Source organism: Lepeophtheirus salmonis, chromosome 4, assembly GCF_016086655.4.
Source record: "Lepeophtheirus salmonis chromosome 4, UVic_Lsal_1.4, whole genome shotgun sequence".
Taxonomy (NCBI): domain Eukaryota; kingdom Metazoa; phylum Arthropoda; class Copepoda; order Siphonostomatoida; family Caligidae; genus Lepeophtheirus; species Lepeophtheirus salmonis.
The window spans coordinates 49,722,060-49,738,535 of NC_052134.2; the positions used below are offsets into that span (position 1 = coordinate 49,722,060).

Genomic DNA, 16,476 nt, shown 5'->3' on the forward strand with positions numbered 1-16,476 from the left:
GATGCCCAACTGCTTAGAGTACACGAATAGAAATTCGTCGATCTTGTTCAAGTGTCATTATCCCAACTTGTACATCAGCTTTTTTTTTTTTGTTTTGTAACTAATTGCTTATTGTAGATTTCAATAAACTACCCAGTACTATAACAAATATTAAAATTCTTCAGGAATAATATTCAAACTCTATAAATTTTAGTTTACACCCGGTATTTATATCTTTTTTTTAATATATGAAAAAAAAGAAAAATTATAAAAACTCAAGATTGATTCAGTTAATAGTCAACAAGTCATTAAAGAAACAATGTCCAAAGAAGACTCTTCTGATTTTGAGAAAAAGGACGATGGAGAGATCCATAGAGTTCTTGGGGATTTTGGAAAGTGGCAATTGAAAAAATGTGCCTTTATCATCTCCATCATTTGGCTACCGTCCTCTTTTCATTTATTAAATATGGTTTTCTTCCGTGCTGAAACGGATTTTTGGTGTAGAGCTCCATCAGAGGGTACGTTTCAAAAAAAAAAAAAAAGAGATAATTCATAATATTGAGTAATATTATCTTCCTTTATATTTTATCAACTGTCAAAAGCATTTGCTTTGATGACAGATGTGTTTACTTATTTAATTATATATGTCATTTAAAGCAATTTATTAATATTTAATAATATTCTCTTCTATCTGTAGAAATCTTATATAATAAATCTATGAAATGATTGGATATACTATTCAGGAGCGTCCGTAGGGTTATATATATAAATATATGGTTATTATTTTTGGGGGTGAGGGGGGCGGGGTGAACTTGATTTTTTTAAATTTTTTTGGATTTTTTTTAAATTTAATTTTTTTGTAAAAAAAATTTGAAAAATTAAATTTCAAATACTTAATTTTTTTTTTTTAAATTTGAAAAATTAAATTTCACATGTTAAATTTTCTAGTAAAAAGCAAAAATTCCTTAATTTGGGTGGGGGGCTACAGACCCTGGAGCCCACGCCCTGCAGACGCCCTATAATAATAGATAACCCCACTTTTGGGATATAATAATATCCCCCCTCACAAATATATTTGCTCCTAAGGACAATAAAAAACATAGGTTACCATAACAAAAACCGTACTTTGACAAAGTTTAAGCCTCTCAGGCCATCTTTAGTCAGGTTAAAATTCGGTTTAATTAGAAAAAATTGAGTTTGTGTTGAAATTGGCCATATTTATGCCTTTCGACCCCTCTTAAATATAGCGATGCCATAATTCAAAAGTTTTACTTTTTATATTTATAAGCAGTAGTGTTGATACCCCCCTTTTTTTTGGGGGTGTTCAATAGTTTCTTAACTCTATCTTATAATATCCTACCTTATATAAATTTATAAGCCTTTTTAATGTTATCTGAATCTAAAAATGGTCGAACAGAAAAGTCTGAAATTTAGAAAGTAAACGTATAATTTTTGGGGTTTTTTTTTGTTTGCGAGTCTCAATTTTTTTACTTTAATTACTGCAAAAAGTGAATCGATAGTATAGTAATGATTCCAAGTAGTTCACAATATTGCTGATTTTATATTTACAATATATTCGATCCTTTCTTCCTTGTTTTTTATTTGTTCTTTTTCAATATATGTAGGATTAAAATGTTTATTTTTGATTAATATAGTCAAAAAACTTATATGCCATGCCTCTAAGTTGAACTTTATGGGGTTGATATGGCCTGACAGTCATTTATTAGCATAAAATGCTTTCAAAATTCAATTGGAGTTGCAGGGATCGCACATTGTCTACATATTTTAATTGTTCAACTCAAAAAATCTCAAAATCTACTCATTAGAAAATTCCCAAAATGTATTTACTGGAAACTTTCGACCCCTTTGCAACTCTACCTGTAACAAAATGGCCTGAAAGGTCTCAAAATACACCAGTTCTTTATTGTTCCTGGCAGATATTCATCCGAAAACGGGGCAGACTAATATACAGAGTCGATTAGATCAATTCCGACTATTTTACACACGTAATCCTTATTTAGGATTGAAGACGGATCAGTTAATTGCATTTTTAGACCAGAATTCTTATAAGATTAAATGATTTGTCCTGATGGGCCTTTTTAGGTACATACCTATATATTCAGTTTTATTGATCAGGTTTTAATTTGTCCGGATTTAGCTCATCGACTCTGCATTGACATTGGCAGTTTTAATAATTAATATTCATAATATGAACTTTTCTTGAGCAGAATGGGATATTTCACATTGGAGAAACATAAGCTCACCCATTTTGGATTTAGAAACCGGAGTAAGGGATCCGTGCCATATATATGACATTAACTATACATACTATATAAATCCCAGAGATGAAAATATCCCTTCCATTGTGGAGGAAGAATTGCCCCTCAAGAAATGTGAGGCCTGGGACTATGATCGGAGTTTTTGGAAAGCAACAATTATTCAGGAATGGGATTTGGTTTGCGATCGGAAGCCATTGAGGAAGTTAACCCAACAGACGACCTTTTTTGGGCTACTTGTCGGGGTATTTGTAGCTGGAATTCTGTCTGATAAGTACGTAAGAATTATCAACTCTTTTTAGACTTTAACTCATATAATGCCTACTAGAGAAGTGCATGGCTAGAATTTTAGGACTTTTTGAAGTGAGAATGATCGTATTCTTTAAAAACACAAATGGGGAGGGGGGGGATGTTAAACTGAGATTTTTGTGTTTTGAAATTGAAACCGAGACATTTTATTTTAATCAAAGTTACTAATTGACTGCTTTTGTTCATTTTTTATATAGTTTAAATGAATAATTTTCTTCATTTAAAAATCTTAAAATTAGGCTTATAATTTTTGAAAAAAAACACACACACACACGTGATTTTATCACTTTTTCGATGAGGTCAAAAATTGTAAAACATGAAAGTTGATAGTAAAAATTTCGGGCACTTTTCTGTTAAATGATCCATTGATCATATCAAGTGACGTATATGGAGTGTACCTTTTAGCATGACATTTTTTTGCAATTGATAATCTGAAGAATGAATATTCGGTTCTTTAACTGCTGTAATTATTATTTAACACCTTGAATTTCTTTTTTCTACTACATTCAATTACATTACAACTAATGATGGGAATTCTGACTCTTTTCAGAGAACCGGTTCTTCCGGCTCCCAAGCTGCTCTTCAGATTTTTTGTCGTTTCAGAAAAATTTCAAAAAAAATTGCTTTTGTAATTTACCAGAATGACATTTTTTAGAAAAAATAAATCCCCCCACCCCCAAAAAAAAAAATATTAGTCCTATTTTTGTTTCAAATTTCATCCTGACGAAAAGCAAGAAATCCATCATTTGGAGTCGTACTGAGACCACTCCTGATCAGTGGGGAGCCGGCTCATAAAGCCGTTACGTTCACAAACGACACATCATTAATTGTGAACCTGATTGAACATTTATGTGTGCCCATAAAGGACGAAAAATAACCCATAGGGTATATTGCGGAGCTATCATTGTATGTCTTTGTACATATAATACTAGAAACCTGTAAGTGAAGGCTCAAGCGCACCAGCTACAAATAGGATAGAAGAACTAAGAAATTACTAAAAAAACGTACCATAAGTTCATGGGGTTATTTCTCATATTTTTTTTGGAAAAAACATAGATTCATTAAATTTAAATAGTTGAATGTATAACTAACTATACCTTAAACAGAGGCCTGTGATAGGCTTGATCTTGGAATTAAATAGTTTCATAAAAATGAATTTATTTTCACTGTTATTGAAAAGTGATTTATAAATATCCAAGGCCTGATTTTTTTAAATAGGTATATGTTTGACTATTAAAATCTAATAAATATTTTTCCCCTAAAAATAGGACAAATGGTGACCTTATGTACTTTAGTAATTTCTCATTTCTTCTACCCCATTTGTAGGTGGCTTGATTGAGCTTTCTCTTACAGGTGTCTAGTATTATATACCTTTTAGCAGTCAGAATAGAATTGAGGATCGATATCTGAGTAGTTCTTGGCAATGCACTTTTTTATTTATTTCTCTGTCTCCTCCTTGTCCCATGTAATTGTAGCTGATCTAATGAAACGTCATGATAGGTAAGCTGTTTGCCTTCAAAACATTCTTCAAATTATCAGAGTTACCATATTGATTTTTTTGTCTATATTTGTTTCACCTGCCAAAATACAAACGATTTGTAACAGTAATCATTTCATATTGCATTCATGAACTTTTTAAGCCTCAAAATTGTGAAACTGCTCAAATAAAGGATTCCAAAACTTATGTGGCAAAAAATAAAAACTTATGATGTGCAATGTTGAAAATCCAGTGTAGATAAAAAAAAAAGAAACAGTAAATTAATTCGATTACCCTGACAATTTGAAGAATGTTTTGGAGGGTAGAAAAAATAATGCTTATGACATTTGATTAGATCAGCTACAATCAGCTGCGACAAGGGAGGAAGGAGAAAAGGATATAAACTAGGACATCTGCTAGATTTTTTTCTGATATCAATTTTGAATTTCAAAAGGAGTCCAACAAGGACTCAAAATTATAACACCGCAACAGATCTTCAGGGTTATGCTCCGACTGTTCAATCAGGTTTGGAATATAATTAAATCTATTTATGAAAGGATTTTCACTTCTCAAGAATGAAATAATAATGACAACTCCTAAGTAAAAGAAAATTCCTCCTTAATATTAGCATTTCCAAATTAACGACCTTCTAAAAACCCACCGGATTTACATCCTTAATTATACATATTAATCATTATATGGTTAAAAGAATATTATAAGGATTTGTTCATTGTAAAAAATGATGTATGAACTAGCTATTCCCACAGTTTTATACAGTTGTCGTTTTTGTTACAATTACTTAATGGGGTGTCCATGGAGCAATAAACATCATAAAAAGTGACTTAACCTCGATAAAAATCCATTTATATACGACATTAGGGTGTTTCAATACAGAGGGACAATATAAGAAAGAGGAAATAAGTTATACGTGTTCAAGGGGCTTCGTAAACAAATTTGAAACAAGGTCAGCTTGAATGGACATTGTATTTAGGGGTCCCAAAAAATTATAGGGAATGATTTACAAGTTTGCTTTCACGTAATATTTTCTCTTTTTCTATCTGGAAATCGGAGGCAGTGTAAGAGGACAGTTGAAAATCAAATATCGCAATGGAATCGCCGTATTTCATGGACAACGCGCTCGGGAGAAGTTATTCTCTTGAATTCAATGTGCGTTCGCGCCCATGCGATTCCTAGAGAAAGAAATATACTTTATGTATATGGATTTCACAGAAAGTCCCTAGGTCCGATGGAGTAAATGTAATATTATAATGTTTAGCTTATACTTAATCAGTGCAACTCCATCTAACCAATTAAAGGAACATTAAAAAAAAAATATCGCAACATTTTCATAATCAGGAAAATAATTTCGCTAAGCGAAGTGAATTATACTAATAGATTAAGTTAAAAGTTTTGAGCGTTGTATCACTTTATTTGGAAGATAAAGCTACCATAGTTAGGATTATCTGTTTTAAATGATTCCAAACGACCTTTTGGCCAATATTCAGTGTCTGTGCAATGGGTTAAGTGCTTATATGATCATCCTACTTGACGATTTCCATTATTTGATGAACATTTTCGACGTCCATATTATCAGAACGGAAAGGTTGGAACCCCCGCTTTGCTGTTGCATTCGATACTGTATTGAGTCCAGAAACAGTACTTTTTTTTTTTTTTTTGCCCGCCCGCTCTGCCCTTTGACTTTTCTTGTTGTGATACTAAAGAATGTATCAATTTTTCTCTTTTTTTTTACTTTCATTTTGGAACACTTCACCAAAAATAAAACTTTAAATGAACTTTTTTTGACGTGTACGCTTAACTTTTCAGCATATTTTAAGCTTTTCTTGATACAATGAATTGATCGTGAGATATAGGTAGCTCACTATAGACATCAAGCAAAAAATGCTCAGAACTTTTTACTTAATCTAATATTATATATTGTATACTAGTGGCAGTACCTGGCATTGCCAGGAGTTTTTAGACGCTAACGAACAGACAAACTTTGACTTAATAGTATAAATGATAACTCCCCAACAAATCTTCAGTGTTGTTCTATGTTTTTCATGAGCCCACGCAGTTACTCAATACTTCGACCTTCTCTCCTCTAGAATTAAATAATAATTATTAAAAGAGAAAGCAATCAGATTTGATAAAATATTCGTTGATAAACATCATCTAAAGTTTTTTTATATATATAAAGTACTTCCCTTTTTTTCTCTTTTTTAATGAGTTGACCCAAATACCTGCAAGATTTCATTCATTTTTACATTCTGTTTTTATACAATTCCATACAAATACTCCCTTTTTTTAATGTGACGGGCACGCTTGGTTGTATCGTCATTTCTGAAATCAAGTATCTGGACACAAAAATGACTTACTTTCAACAGATATAAATACAGTCAAATTTTGCTGTATTAATATATATTACTTTTTGCCATTGGAGTAGAAGAAGAGAGAACTCGACTCACTAATTTAGGTGTTGGGGGCTTCAGAGGCCTACTCGTCTTAATAATTTGAAAGTGTCAAAATTACTCTCATTCTACTCAAATAAGTAATCATATATCCGGGTGTTGAGAGGGGGCCTTAAAAGTTCATTAACAGCGATAGGTTTTATCTCATTTTGCGGCGGTACCCGAAATGGTCCCAAATTTTCAGGTATAAATGGGGGTTTGTGGTGGTTTCTTACAGTTAGTTTATGTATGGGTGGTGGAGTAAATATTTGGGGCAGGAAATGTTTGGAGTGAAATTTAGAAACTGTTTTTCATATTTTGAAATGTAATATTTTCTGGTCAAAGTTTTGTCCATGTGACATTTTATCGTTCAACGTTCTGTCGTTGCGATAGGTTGCGATAATGGAATGTCAAATTTCCGCTGTATCTGTCTCCAATTTTGATATTGAAGGAACAAATATGACTGGTGGCCAAATCTGTAGGCTATTCCCACAATTCTATACGTTAGCATTCATGCATTATATTTATGGAACTAATTATAATTAATCAACATTTAGGTTTGGACGTATTTCAACAACCCTGTCACTCTTTGGAGTAGTGTCCATTGCAGGAACATTGACAGCATTTTCCCCTACCTATGAATGGTTCTTAGTCGGAGTTTGGATTTGTGGTTTTTGCACCCTTGGAAGTGGTACAATCCTCTACTGTTGGATGATGGAAATTGTGTCAGGGAATGCAAAAACTATTTTGGGATGTGCTCCACATTTTAATTATGCATTTTGGGGTCTATCTGTTGCAATGATTGCCTATTTGGTTCCGGATTGGCGAAAAATGCAGCTGATTTTTAGTGTTCCTTTAGTTGTACTTCTATCGATGTATTGGATTCTACCTGAGTCTCCGAGGTAAGAGTTTAGATACGTAAAAATAAGCTTATTTTTAAGCTTGCGAGAATATATTGTACAAATTAAGTGAAAAAATTATTTTTTACACGTAGAATGCGCTCATTTTCCCTTTCTTATGAGTGAGGATGTCATTTTTTATAACGAAAAAACCAAGTTTAGAAATTAAATAAGGAAAAAAAAATTATTTCGTATACTGTTTCTTCCTTTTTATTCATTATTAAATAGGTCATCATGGTCTCCTTCTAAGTAAGAATTGGTGAAAATTGTTTTAAAAATGCATAATAAAACCTATTTTGAATATAACTATAAGATTTTCCTTGCACTAATGCTAAGTTAAATATAAAGGCGGTATTAATTTATAAAAATGAGCAAATTGAATTTTAGCCCAACGTTTTCAGTGACTATATATCTTGGTAAAAAAATAAAAAATCAACCGCCAAACTCTTTCTTCTCTTAATATTTTTTTAAAACATATATTACGCCTAAAAAATAAATCAAAACCCACTCAAATGTAGCCCATACTTTGGGCTATAAAATTTTATAAGTTTGATCAACTCTGTAGAAGTGAGTTTTTGAAGGTGAAAAGTTATTAACTGAAAACTAAAGTAAATTTATTTGACTTCACCTTACTATAACTAAAAATATTTTTTTTTTCATTCTTGACCAGATGGCTTCATACTCATGGCTATGACAGAAAAGCAGAAATCATTTTACGAAAAATTGTTTCTCATAACAAATCTCTCCCTATCGAAGAAACAGATCCTATCCATTTAAAACCAATGGTACATCATCATCATTCAAAAAGCAGTGGTCAATTTAAGGGTATTTTCCACGTTTTGGAACTTTTTAAAACACCAAACATGTGCTGTAATACTCTCATCATTTACTTTATGTGGTTTGCAACTTCCCTTGTTTATTATGGTCTCACACTCAATAGTAATGACAGCGGTGGAGCATCCATATTTATTTACTTTTCAGCGGGAAAACTCATTGAGATCCCAGCCGTGGCTATTGTTATAATTTTGGTTTTGAAAACGGGCAGAAGATTCAGTTGCATGCTTCTGTTTTTCGGAGGAGGGATTTGCCTTCTCTCCACAATGTTTATTCAAAAGTAAGAACATTTAATCTGTACATGAGAGGTGTAAGCAATTATAGGTGGGGTTGTAAATTCTAAGCAATTCCTCGAGTGTGAAATTTGTTGTAGTTGGCAATCTGAGCAGTGTTTATTTTATTTGTATTACCTTCACTCACAGCTACTTGTAGCTCATCTAATAATATGTTACAACAACTAAGCTGCCCTCCTCTCAAACACTGGGTGGTCCATTGAAATCTGAACACTTACTAATTAATTAATTAATGAAGGTAGAGTCATTGAAATCAATTCAAATTTCAATATATTCAAGTATAAACAATTATTCACAAAAAATAACCAGATATTAGCTCTCTAGCTTACTCGTACGTACAAGCCGAGGAAATGTTACTTTACATACTGTGATCGATGAATTCCCTTCGATGCAGTCCATGTAGTTGGGCGACTTTAGGACTACCATCTACGCCGTCAGCAAGTCCGAAAGATTGGAAAAGAAGTAGGGCTCTATTAAAAAGGCCAAATTGGACCTGGAGGATTTATAGTAAACAGCCCTGATCAACCCTCTCAAGTCCATGAAGGCCAAATTGAAGAGATATTGGAGTTTTACACCAGACTGTTTTTTCACCTAAGAAAATAGGTGAAAAGAGCCTTGTTAGAGTGGGGAGGCCACTTTTGACACCAGCAATGAAGGAAACGCATCTCTTCCATTTCAAGACTCTTTCGAGTTATTTTAAAGTCTTTTTTGACACTTTTGTCAACCCCCCAGCCCTAATACCAACCCTCTCAACTAGATCTTTTGAGTACATGTCGAAGGAAAGGTCTGCAATGTCCATCATCCAAACAGCGAGGCCCTCAAAGCCACTTTAAGCTGCACTAAGACGCTGTGAGAGAGAACTACATCTGCAGCAGGTACCAGGCCTTCTGCCGCCGCCTGGAAGCCATCATTGCCACTAAGGATGGCTACATTAATGATTAAGATAGCTCAGACACACATCTATTTATGGCATAAATATTGTTGAAATGATATTATTAATGAATAAATTTATTTATTATCGAAGTTTAAAGTTCAAGGTGTTCAGATTTTAATGGACTTACTCAGTGTTACTTAAATTGACATTCTTATTATGTGTATTTTCGTGGGTATTTTGTTTATAATTTTACACACCAAAAAATCTTCAAATTTACAACTCTACTATAACTTTAATGAAAGTAGATCTTTTTTTTTCCTTTCTTTTTTTATAATGGCTACCCTATTGCACAGTCCATGTATTACGTCAAATAGCAATATACTATGTATTTACATATTTCAGAGGGGTTTACAAGTATGATTGGCCTCTGGTAATGTTAAATGTGATTGGTCGAGGATGCTCCGTGGGGAATTTGGCCATTTGCTACGTTTATTCCGCAGAGCTTTTTCCAACCGTGATTCGGAACGTCGGAATAGGATCATCATCTGTCTGGGTTTGTGCTTTCATTAACTTCCCCATCCTAATACAAATATTTTTTTCCTTTTTTAATACCAGGCTCGAATAGGTCCCATGTTAGCGCCCTTCATCAAGGATTTAGAAGTGTACAATGAGAAGGCTCCCATTGTTACTCTCGGGATCATTGCCATTTTGGCCTGGTAAGGATTTTTTGCGTGTTTGTCACCACAAAACTATTTATTTGATATCCTTACAGCTTCATGGTATCTTTCCTTCCGGAAACAAAGAATCATAAAGTCCCAGATACATTGGCTGAGTGTGAAAAAATAACTCAAGGAGACAACTTCTACACTTCCTTGTGCTCAAGAAGAAAAAATGGTGTAACGGACTATGATTTGGAGAAAAAAATGAGGAAAGATTCGATAAGACTGACTCAATCATCATACTGACTATTGAGAGAGAAACCATGCCCTGAGAAGATAGATAAATTATTTTTCCTGTTTAGGAAAAGCAAGCAATTAATACTCTATAGATGGAACGCAACCCCTTTTTCCAATCCTTTTTTTGACCAACTTTAGTTTTTTCTATTAGTAGAATAGAACTCTTTCACTTGATGTGACAATGAATAGACAATGCTACCATAATGGAGGGTTTTTATTTTTAAAAAAAGATTGTTATAATCATCAAAAAAAGTAAAAAAGATGTAATACTTTAGAGCGTTTTGATCTTTCCTTTCAGAAAATGTAAAAAAAAATGGTGCGCACTATACGCGGTTCATCAAATTTTCCTAACTTTTTTCACGTTTTTTTGCTCAATAAGTCCATTTAAAAAAAAAAAGCAAAACATTTTTAATACTTTTTATAGGTTAGGAAACTGTCTCTTAAAACTATTTAATGCAAAATAACTAAAAATGTTTTCTATGTATTCACTAAGTAAAGAGTTTTAGCCTTTTTTCATAATTTAATCGAGATTATAACCTCAAAATGACCTTTTCCATAGGTCATTATCATACCAATTAACAACTTTTCCCCACAATCCATAATCAAAATTCGAAGAAAGCTGAAAAATCAAAATGCTCTATTGTATAGTCCATGAATAAACTAAAAAAATATCCATATCCGCTAGATGGCGTTACTGCACTAAGTAGTTGCTATATACAGCTATGCGTGCAAACTACTAATAAACATATAACACTAATCAACGTACATTCCTAATTAAAACAATCGTGTAAGGAATCAAAAGAACTTTATTTATTAACTATTATTCTAATAACTGAAAATAAATGGATTACCCCAGACAAGTATTTTAATTCCAAAAGATATTTCATACCTTCACTTCTATTCTTTAAAAAATCCCCCGAAGTGGGTCCAAAAAAAAGGAAGAGAAAAAATGAGTCCACTTTCCATGTATAGAGTATTCCGTGAGCAAGCTATTTTCTAAAAAAGTTAGGAAAATTTGATGAACCGCGTATAGTGCGCACCATTTTTTTTTTTACATATTTTTCAAACTATGTATGTATAAAGGAGAAGAAACAGAATTAAAATTAACAAAAGCAGATGAAAATAATGATAGGTTCATTTTCAAGATTTGGTTTTTAATTAGAAGAAACTGTTTTTTTAACAATCAAGTGATAAAATATATATGTAATATATTGAATCCGTTCTTTAAAGTGTTATTCAGCTAAATAACAGTTTTTATATTATTAATTTGTTAGTCTGTTATATTCGTTGTTGTTTTTTTAGTGTTGTAACGACTTGAGTCGAGTCCAAAGCTTTATCCAAAACAAGAAAAAGATCACGTGATATGTATTTGCCCAAATATATTTTTATTATAACCCCTTCAGAATCTAAATCAATTTTTGCAAAATCTATAGCATTTTTTATAATACTATAAAGTACTGATGAAAATCGTAGGTATTTTAGGCATGTTTAAAAAAAACAACGAAACTGAATTTAGTAACTATGGCCATTTGAAGTATGTTTTGGAGGAGAGCAGCTTAGCAGCTTAGATCAGCTATGACAAGGGAGGAAGGGGAAAAGGATTTTATAAGTACATTGTCAAGAATAATTCGTATGTTGATCCTCAATTCTACTCTGAGTCCAACAAGGAACGGCTGCAAATTTCAAGAATACTCTCCGTCTTTTATAAGCACGTACGAATTTTGAATCAGGTTTTTGTAGTAGAAAAGGCAGTTCCCTAATCAGGAGTTAAATAATAATGACAACAGCCTAGAAATTGAAAATTAATTCTTTAGATTACCAACTTAATCAAACCCTTTTCCTCAACCTCATTTTTTCCTTACAAAAATGGCACCTCTACATATCACTAATCATTCTTATTATAGAAGCAGAAATCTTTTCTCCATTTGTATTGTTTTTTGTTTTTTTTCTCTTCCTCAAGGTTTTGACAATCAAAATCAAAAGATTCTTCGGTTTTTCGGCTTTTATTTTGTTTGCTAGTACAGATTTACCTCACTCACACAGATATTATTATTGCACACTGTTTTCACTCTAGTCAATGTTTCTGATTATTTTCCCCATATCAATGTTCTAAACATTGATTGGTTGAATTAGAATTAGCTTTTGTTTTAGTGAATAATTAATAAGTCCATAGTCGGAAAGAATTGGATAACTGCTACCAACTAATTTTGGACCTCTTTTATTTGTTTATTTTTGGAAGAAAGGTTGCGAGACACAATAAAGATAACAACGTACTAAACCGTTGAGAGTTGATACATCCTTCCATTTAGTTTGGTTACTAGAGGAGGGCTGGTTGGAGTGACTTTTGATGACTCATCATTAATAGACCGACCAATTATTACTAGTACTGATTAAATTATTGAGGTTTACCTAGCCCCCCCCTCCTCCTGGTGATTACAGCCCTGAACTAAGACACAACCTCAGTGAACCATTCACTCTTTTAATAGGAATTTCTCAAATTTAAAAAACATTAATACTCGAGAAATGGTGCAAATGTATTCAGATGTCGTAATAAACAAATACGTATAAAAGCTGCTAGTAAACAATAATAAACGCAAGGGGGCGCCACAATCATTGCGTATGTAAACAAAGAACTAATAAGTAAACAAGGATCCTGCTCATTCAATTAATCAAGTAAGGGGGGAAAATTGCAAAATTCGGCAGGAAACCAAAAATATTAGGATTTGTCGAGCCGATAGATTAGAAATGAAAAATTAAAACGGTCCCAGTGTTCCACACATGCCTGCTACCAATTTGAAAACAATATAAGGACATACGAGATTCATTTGTAAAGTCCATGAAAAGTCCGAGGGATGGCACTGCTTCCCTTTATCGAGGTTATGTTTAGTTAATAGGATCTCTTGGAAGAAAACAAACCAAGTCTCTGCCAGATCAGTCTATTTCATTCGGTTTGGCATTCGTCTGAATCGAAGAATCGGCCGGAAGGATTATGACGACTATCCTTTGGATTCGCAAGGAATAATCCTCATCGACTATTTGAAAAAGGGTAAAACCCTGAAGTAGTAACATAAACTGGAGCGTCCTTGTGCCCTTATGGTCAGTCCCAAAATTTTGTAACCTCATATAAACTATTCTAATCGAAGGTGTAGAGTCTCCATAATGTCAATCAAGCTTTTTTTTTTAGTCTCTTGAGGTACCTTACCTTTCATAAAGAGATGTTTAATCAACACATTAAATTCTATTTCGTCCATTTTTTGTAAATCCCTCCACTTTCTCGATTCAAACAAATGCCAAACCGAAAGAAATATACCGATCTGTCTGAAAGTTGGTATTGTGTTCTTCCAAGAAAGTATACTAACTAAACATAACCACGATACGGTCCAGTAGTGCCATTTCTTGGACTTTTCAAATGACCCTCGTACATACTTTCGGATTACCAACAGTTCTCTAGGCATACCCTGGATATGCCTTTTTTTATGTTCCTTTAATGGGTCAGATGGAGTTGCATTGATTAAGTATAAGTAAACATTAAAGTATTACAATTTCTCCATCTGACCTAAAAATTGTTAGTATTTTGCACATGATAAAAAAATAATTTGAGTCCGACCTATGATTTCTCGAGTTGTCACAACACTTAAAATTGATTCAAATTGGTTTATTTGACAAAATTTAGTCATACATATCATTATTGTAAATGTATGTCAAAAGTACCTACCTTTTTAATTTTACTTGACTCCTTTGATCGAACTTTCAAAATATATATTTGAGGCTCATAATTTATAAAAACTTGCATAATTATATAGAATTATATATACCTATAGCCACAATATCTCTAATACTTAAAACAATATAATCGAAGGAATATCAAAGTCCATTTATAAAGAAAATTTGTTCATTATTACAATAATAAAAACGGCACTTTTTCAAAGCAAGGAGGTCAGGGATCAAAAACCAAAGGATATAATATAAGAAAAAAACAATTATATTAAGGGTCAACATTAAAAATAATAGTTATTGGTATAGGTTAAAAAATATGATAATGAAAGATCACACTCTTTTTGTGTTTGCGACCTGAACAGTGTTCTTTATTTTCCAAAACCAGCTATGCAATGAAACGACGTGACAGCTAAGCTGCTCTCCTCTAAAATATTCTTCAAATTGTCAGGATTATCACGAGGATTTTTGGTTTCTTTTATCTAACATACTGGTAGGTCCTATTATTAAGATATGAGTAAAAGTCTAGACAAAGGTATTGATTGGTTAAGCTTTTTAAGAGCCCATTTTAAATTCATCTTGAGAGGCTGCAATATACCTTATATAATATTATCTAGAGAGTGGGGATTCTAAGAATAATGTATATTACAATATATTTCCCAGAATTAATTTAGCAATTCACAAATATTGAAATCAATCCCTCAAGTAAGATCCTAAAAATGCAAGTTTACTTACACTGTACCCGGGTACTTTGGATCAGTGTCCAAGAACTTCATATCTTTAAATAATATCAGCTTTATTTTTGGGTATTATATACTGGTTTTATAAAATAAAATAAAAGTTAAACAAGTAAACAGCCTCAATTCTACTCTCTTCTATTATCCCTTGAATATGCCGTATCCAGGGATCAAATTAAATCGGAACAGTAAATATTTATTGGAAAAAAATGCACTGTAAATTTAAAAAAATAATTAAAAAGATTGTGTCCGGGAATTAATCCTCTGCACCTTATTTTATAATAAGATAACTGATGTGTCGACGACAAGATATCCGTATAACAGAATAACTGATTTAGATTTTTTTTTTTAAATAAAGCTGGTTTTATTTATGGTTAAAGATATAAATACGTAAATACTATCTTTGATAAAGGTGTCGATAAAAAACCTGAAAATAAGTGTGCCATTTTTTCTCATTTGTGACTTTTATTTTAATTTTCTTTGCCATTTTTTCCCTATAACGGGCGTTGCATCAATATTAGGACACTTTTCAATTATAATTTCAATAACATATATTTCTATAGTAACTATGTAAGGATATTGTTTTTCTTTACACAGTCAATGATAGCAATTACTTCTCAATGCGATCACCATTGGTACCTATGATAGCCTTCAGCCAGCATCTAAAGACTACACACTCGTTTGCGTATAGTATACTCGTTCATGCCCTCTTAGTGCTCTTAGACGGAGGTATTCAGGGCGGTGATGTTTTTGTGGTGGATAGTGTTTGCCATTGACTCCACGTGTGACCAGAATATAAATTAAAGCGGACTTTAGGAGTCAAAATCGACTTGGTCCAGAAGTCCAGCGTGTGGGTTTTTTTACAGGGGAACTTATTTGCGACGTTTGCAATATGAGAAGGAGCGCCCTTCTTCTGGAGGACAACGGTACGGCCGGAGAAGGTTCTCGTGAGCTGGTCAGAAATATCTGTGGGAGTTATTCCTATTGTCATGTCACTGTTTATTTATTCAGTCCAGTCCAATCTATACTTAGGAACCCCCTCTCTATAAGATCAAATCAAGATGATTCTGACTAGTATCCCACAAATGTGGCTTCCACTTTATATTAAATTACCCCAATCAGTATCATACAGATCATTATTATTAGGTAAAGTTTTTGTTTTATTAAAACGTAATCAGACTATCTGATAATTGTACATGGAGAATTAATTTTTGGTTTAATTTCATTCAATTTTATATAATTACAGCAAAACAACGATGACAAAAACCAGCCAATTATTGAGGAACAATTGGAAGAAAAATTCGCATACAACAATAAAATTTAAACCGTTCAAGATCCTGTTCACAAACAAATTGACAAAGCTATTCAGTCATTTAATAGTCTTACTAAGGATTCCGCAACATTACATTTAAAGAATTATGTATTCGATCCATCTTCACGTTTACTTAAATGTGCCTTAGTTTATGAATAGAATAGAAACTCCAAGCTGCTTTTGGAATAACTAGACTCTCAAATACTGTATCAAGCAGCTGAATGACCAGCTTTCATACAAATCTACTCTTAATATAGAAGAGTAGATTGATCTATTTGGGATGAATTGTAGACTAATCAATCATTTATCCTAATTGTACTCCACTTTGATATCAATGACAAGATATTATCAAATATTTTTCAACATATT

The 16,476-nt window shown here is 32.6% G+C and overlaps 1 protein-coding gene across 1 annotated transcript; it reads left to right on the forward strand.

Annotated features, from left to right (window-relative positions):
* Window positions 1–254: 254 nt before the first annotated feature.
* On the forward strand, window positions 255–11,467 carry LOC121116130 (organic cation transporter protein). Its single transcript, XM_040710359.2, has 7 exons — window positions 255–497; window positions 2,208–2,529; window positions 7,046–7,390; window positions 8,058–8,501; window positions 9,791–9,941; window positions 10,004–10,104; window positions 10,161–11,467. Exons 1-7 carry the CDS (start codon window positions 299–301, stop codon window positions 10,351–10,353), a joined length of 1,755 nt encoding a protein of 584 aa, XP_040566293.1. The 5' UTR covers window positions 255–298; the 3' UTR covers window positions 10,354–11,467.
* Window positions 11,468–16,476: the final 5,009 nt, after the last annotated feature.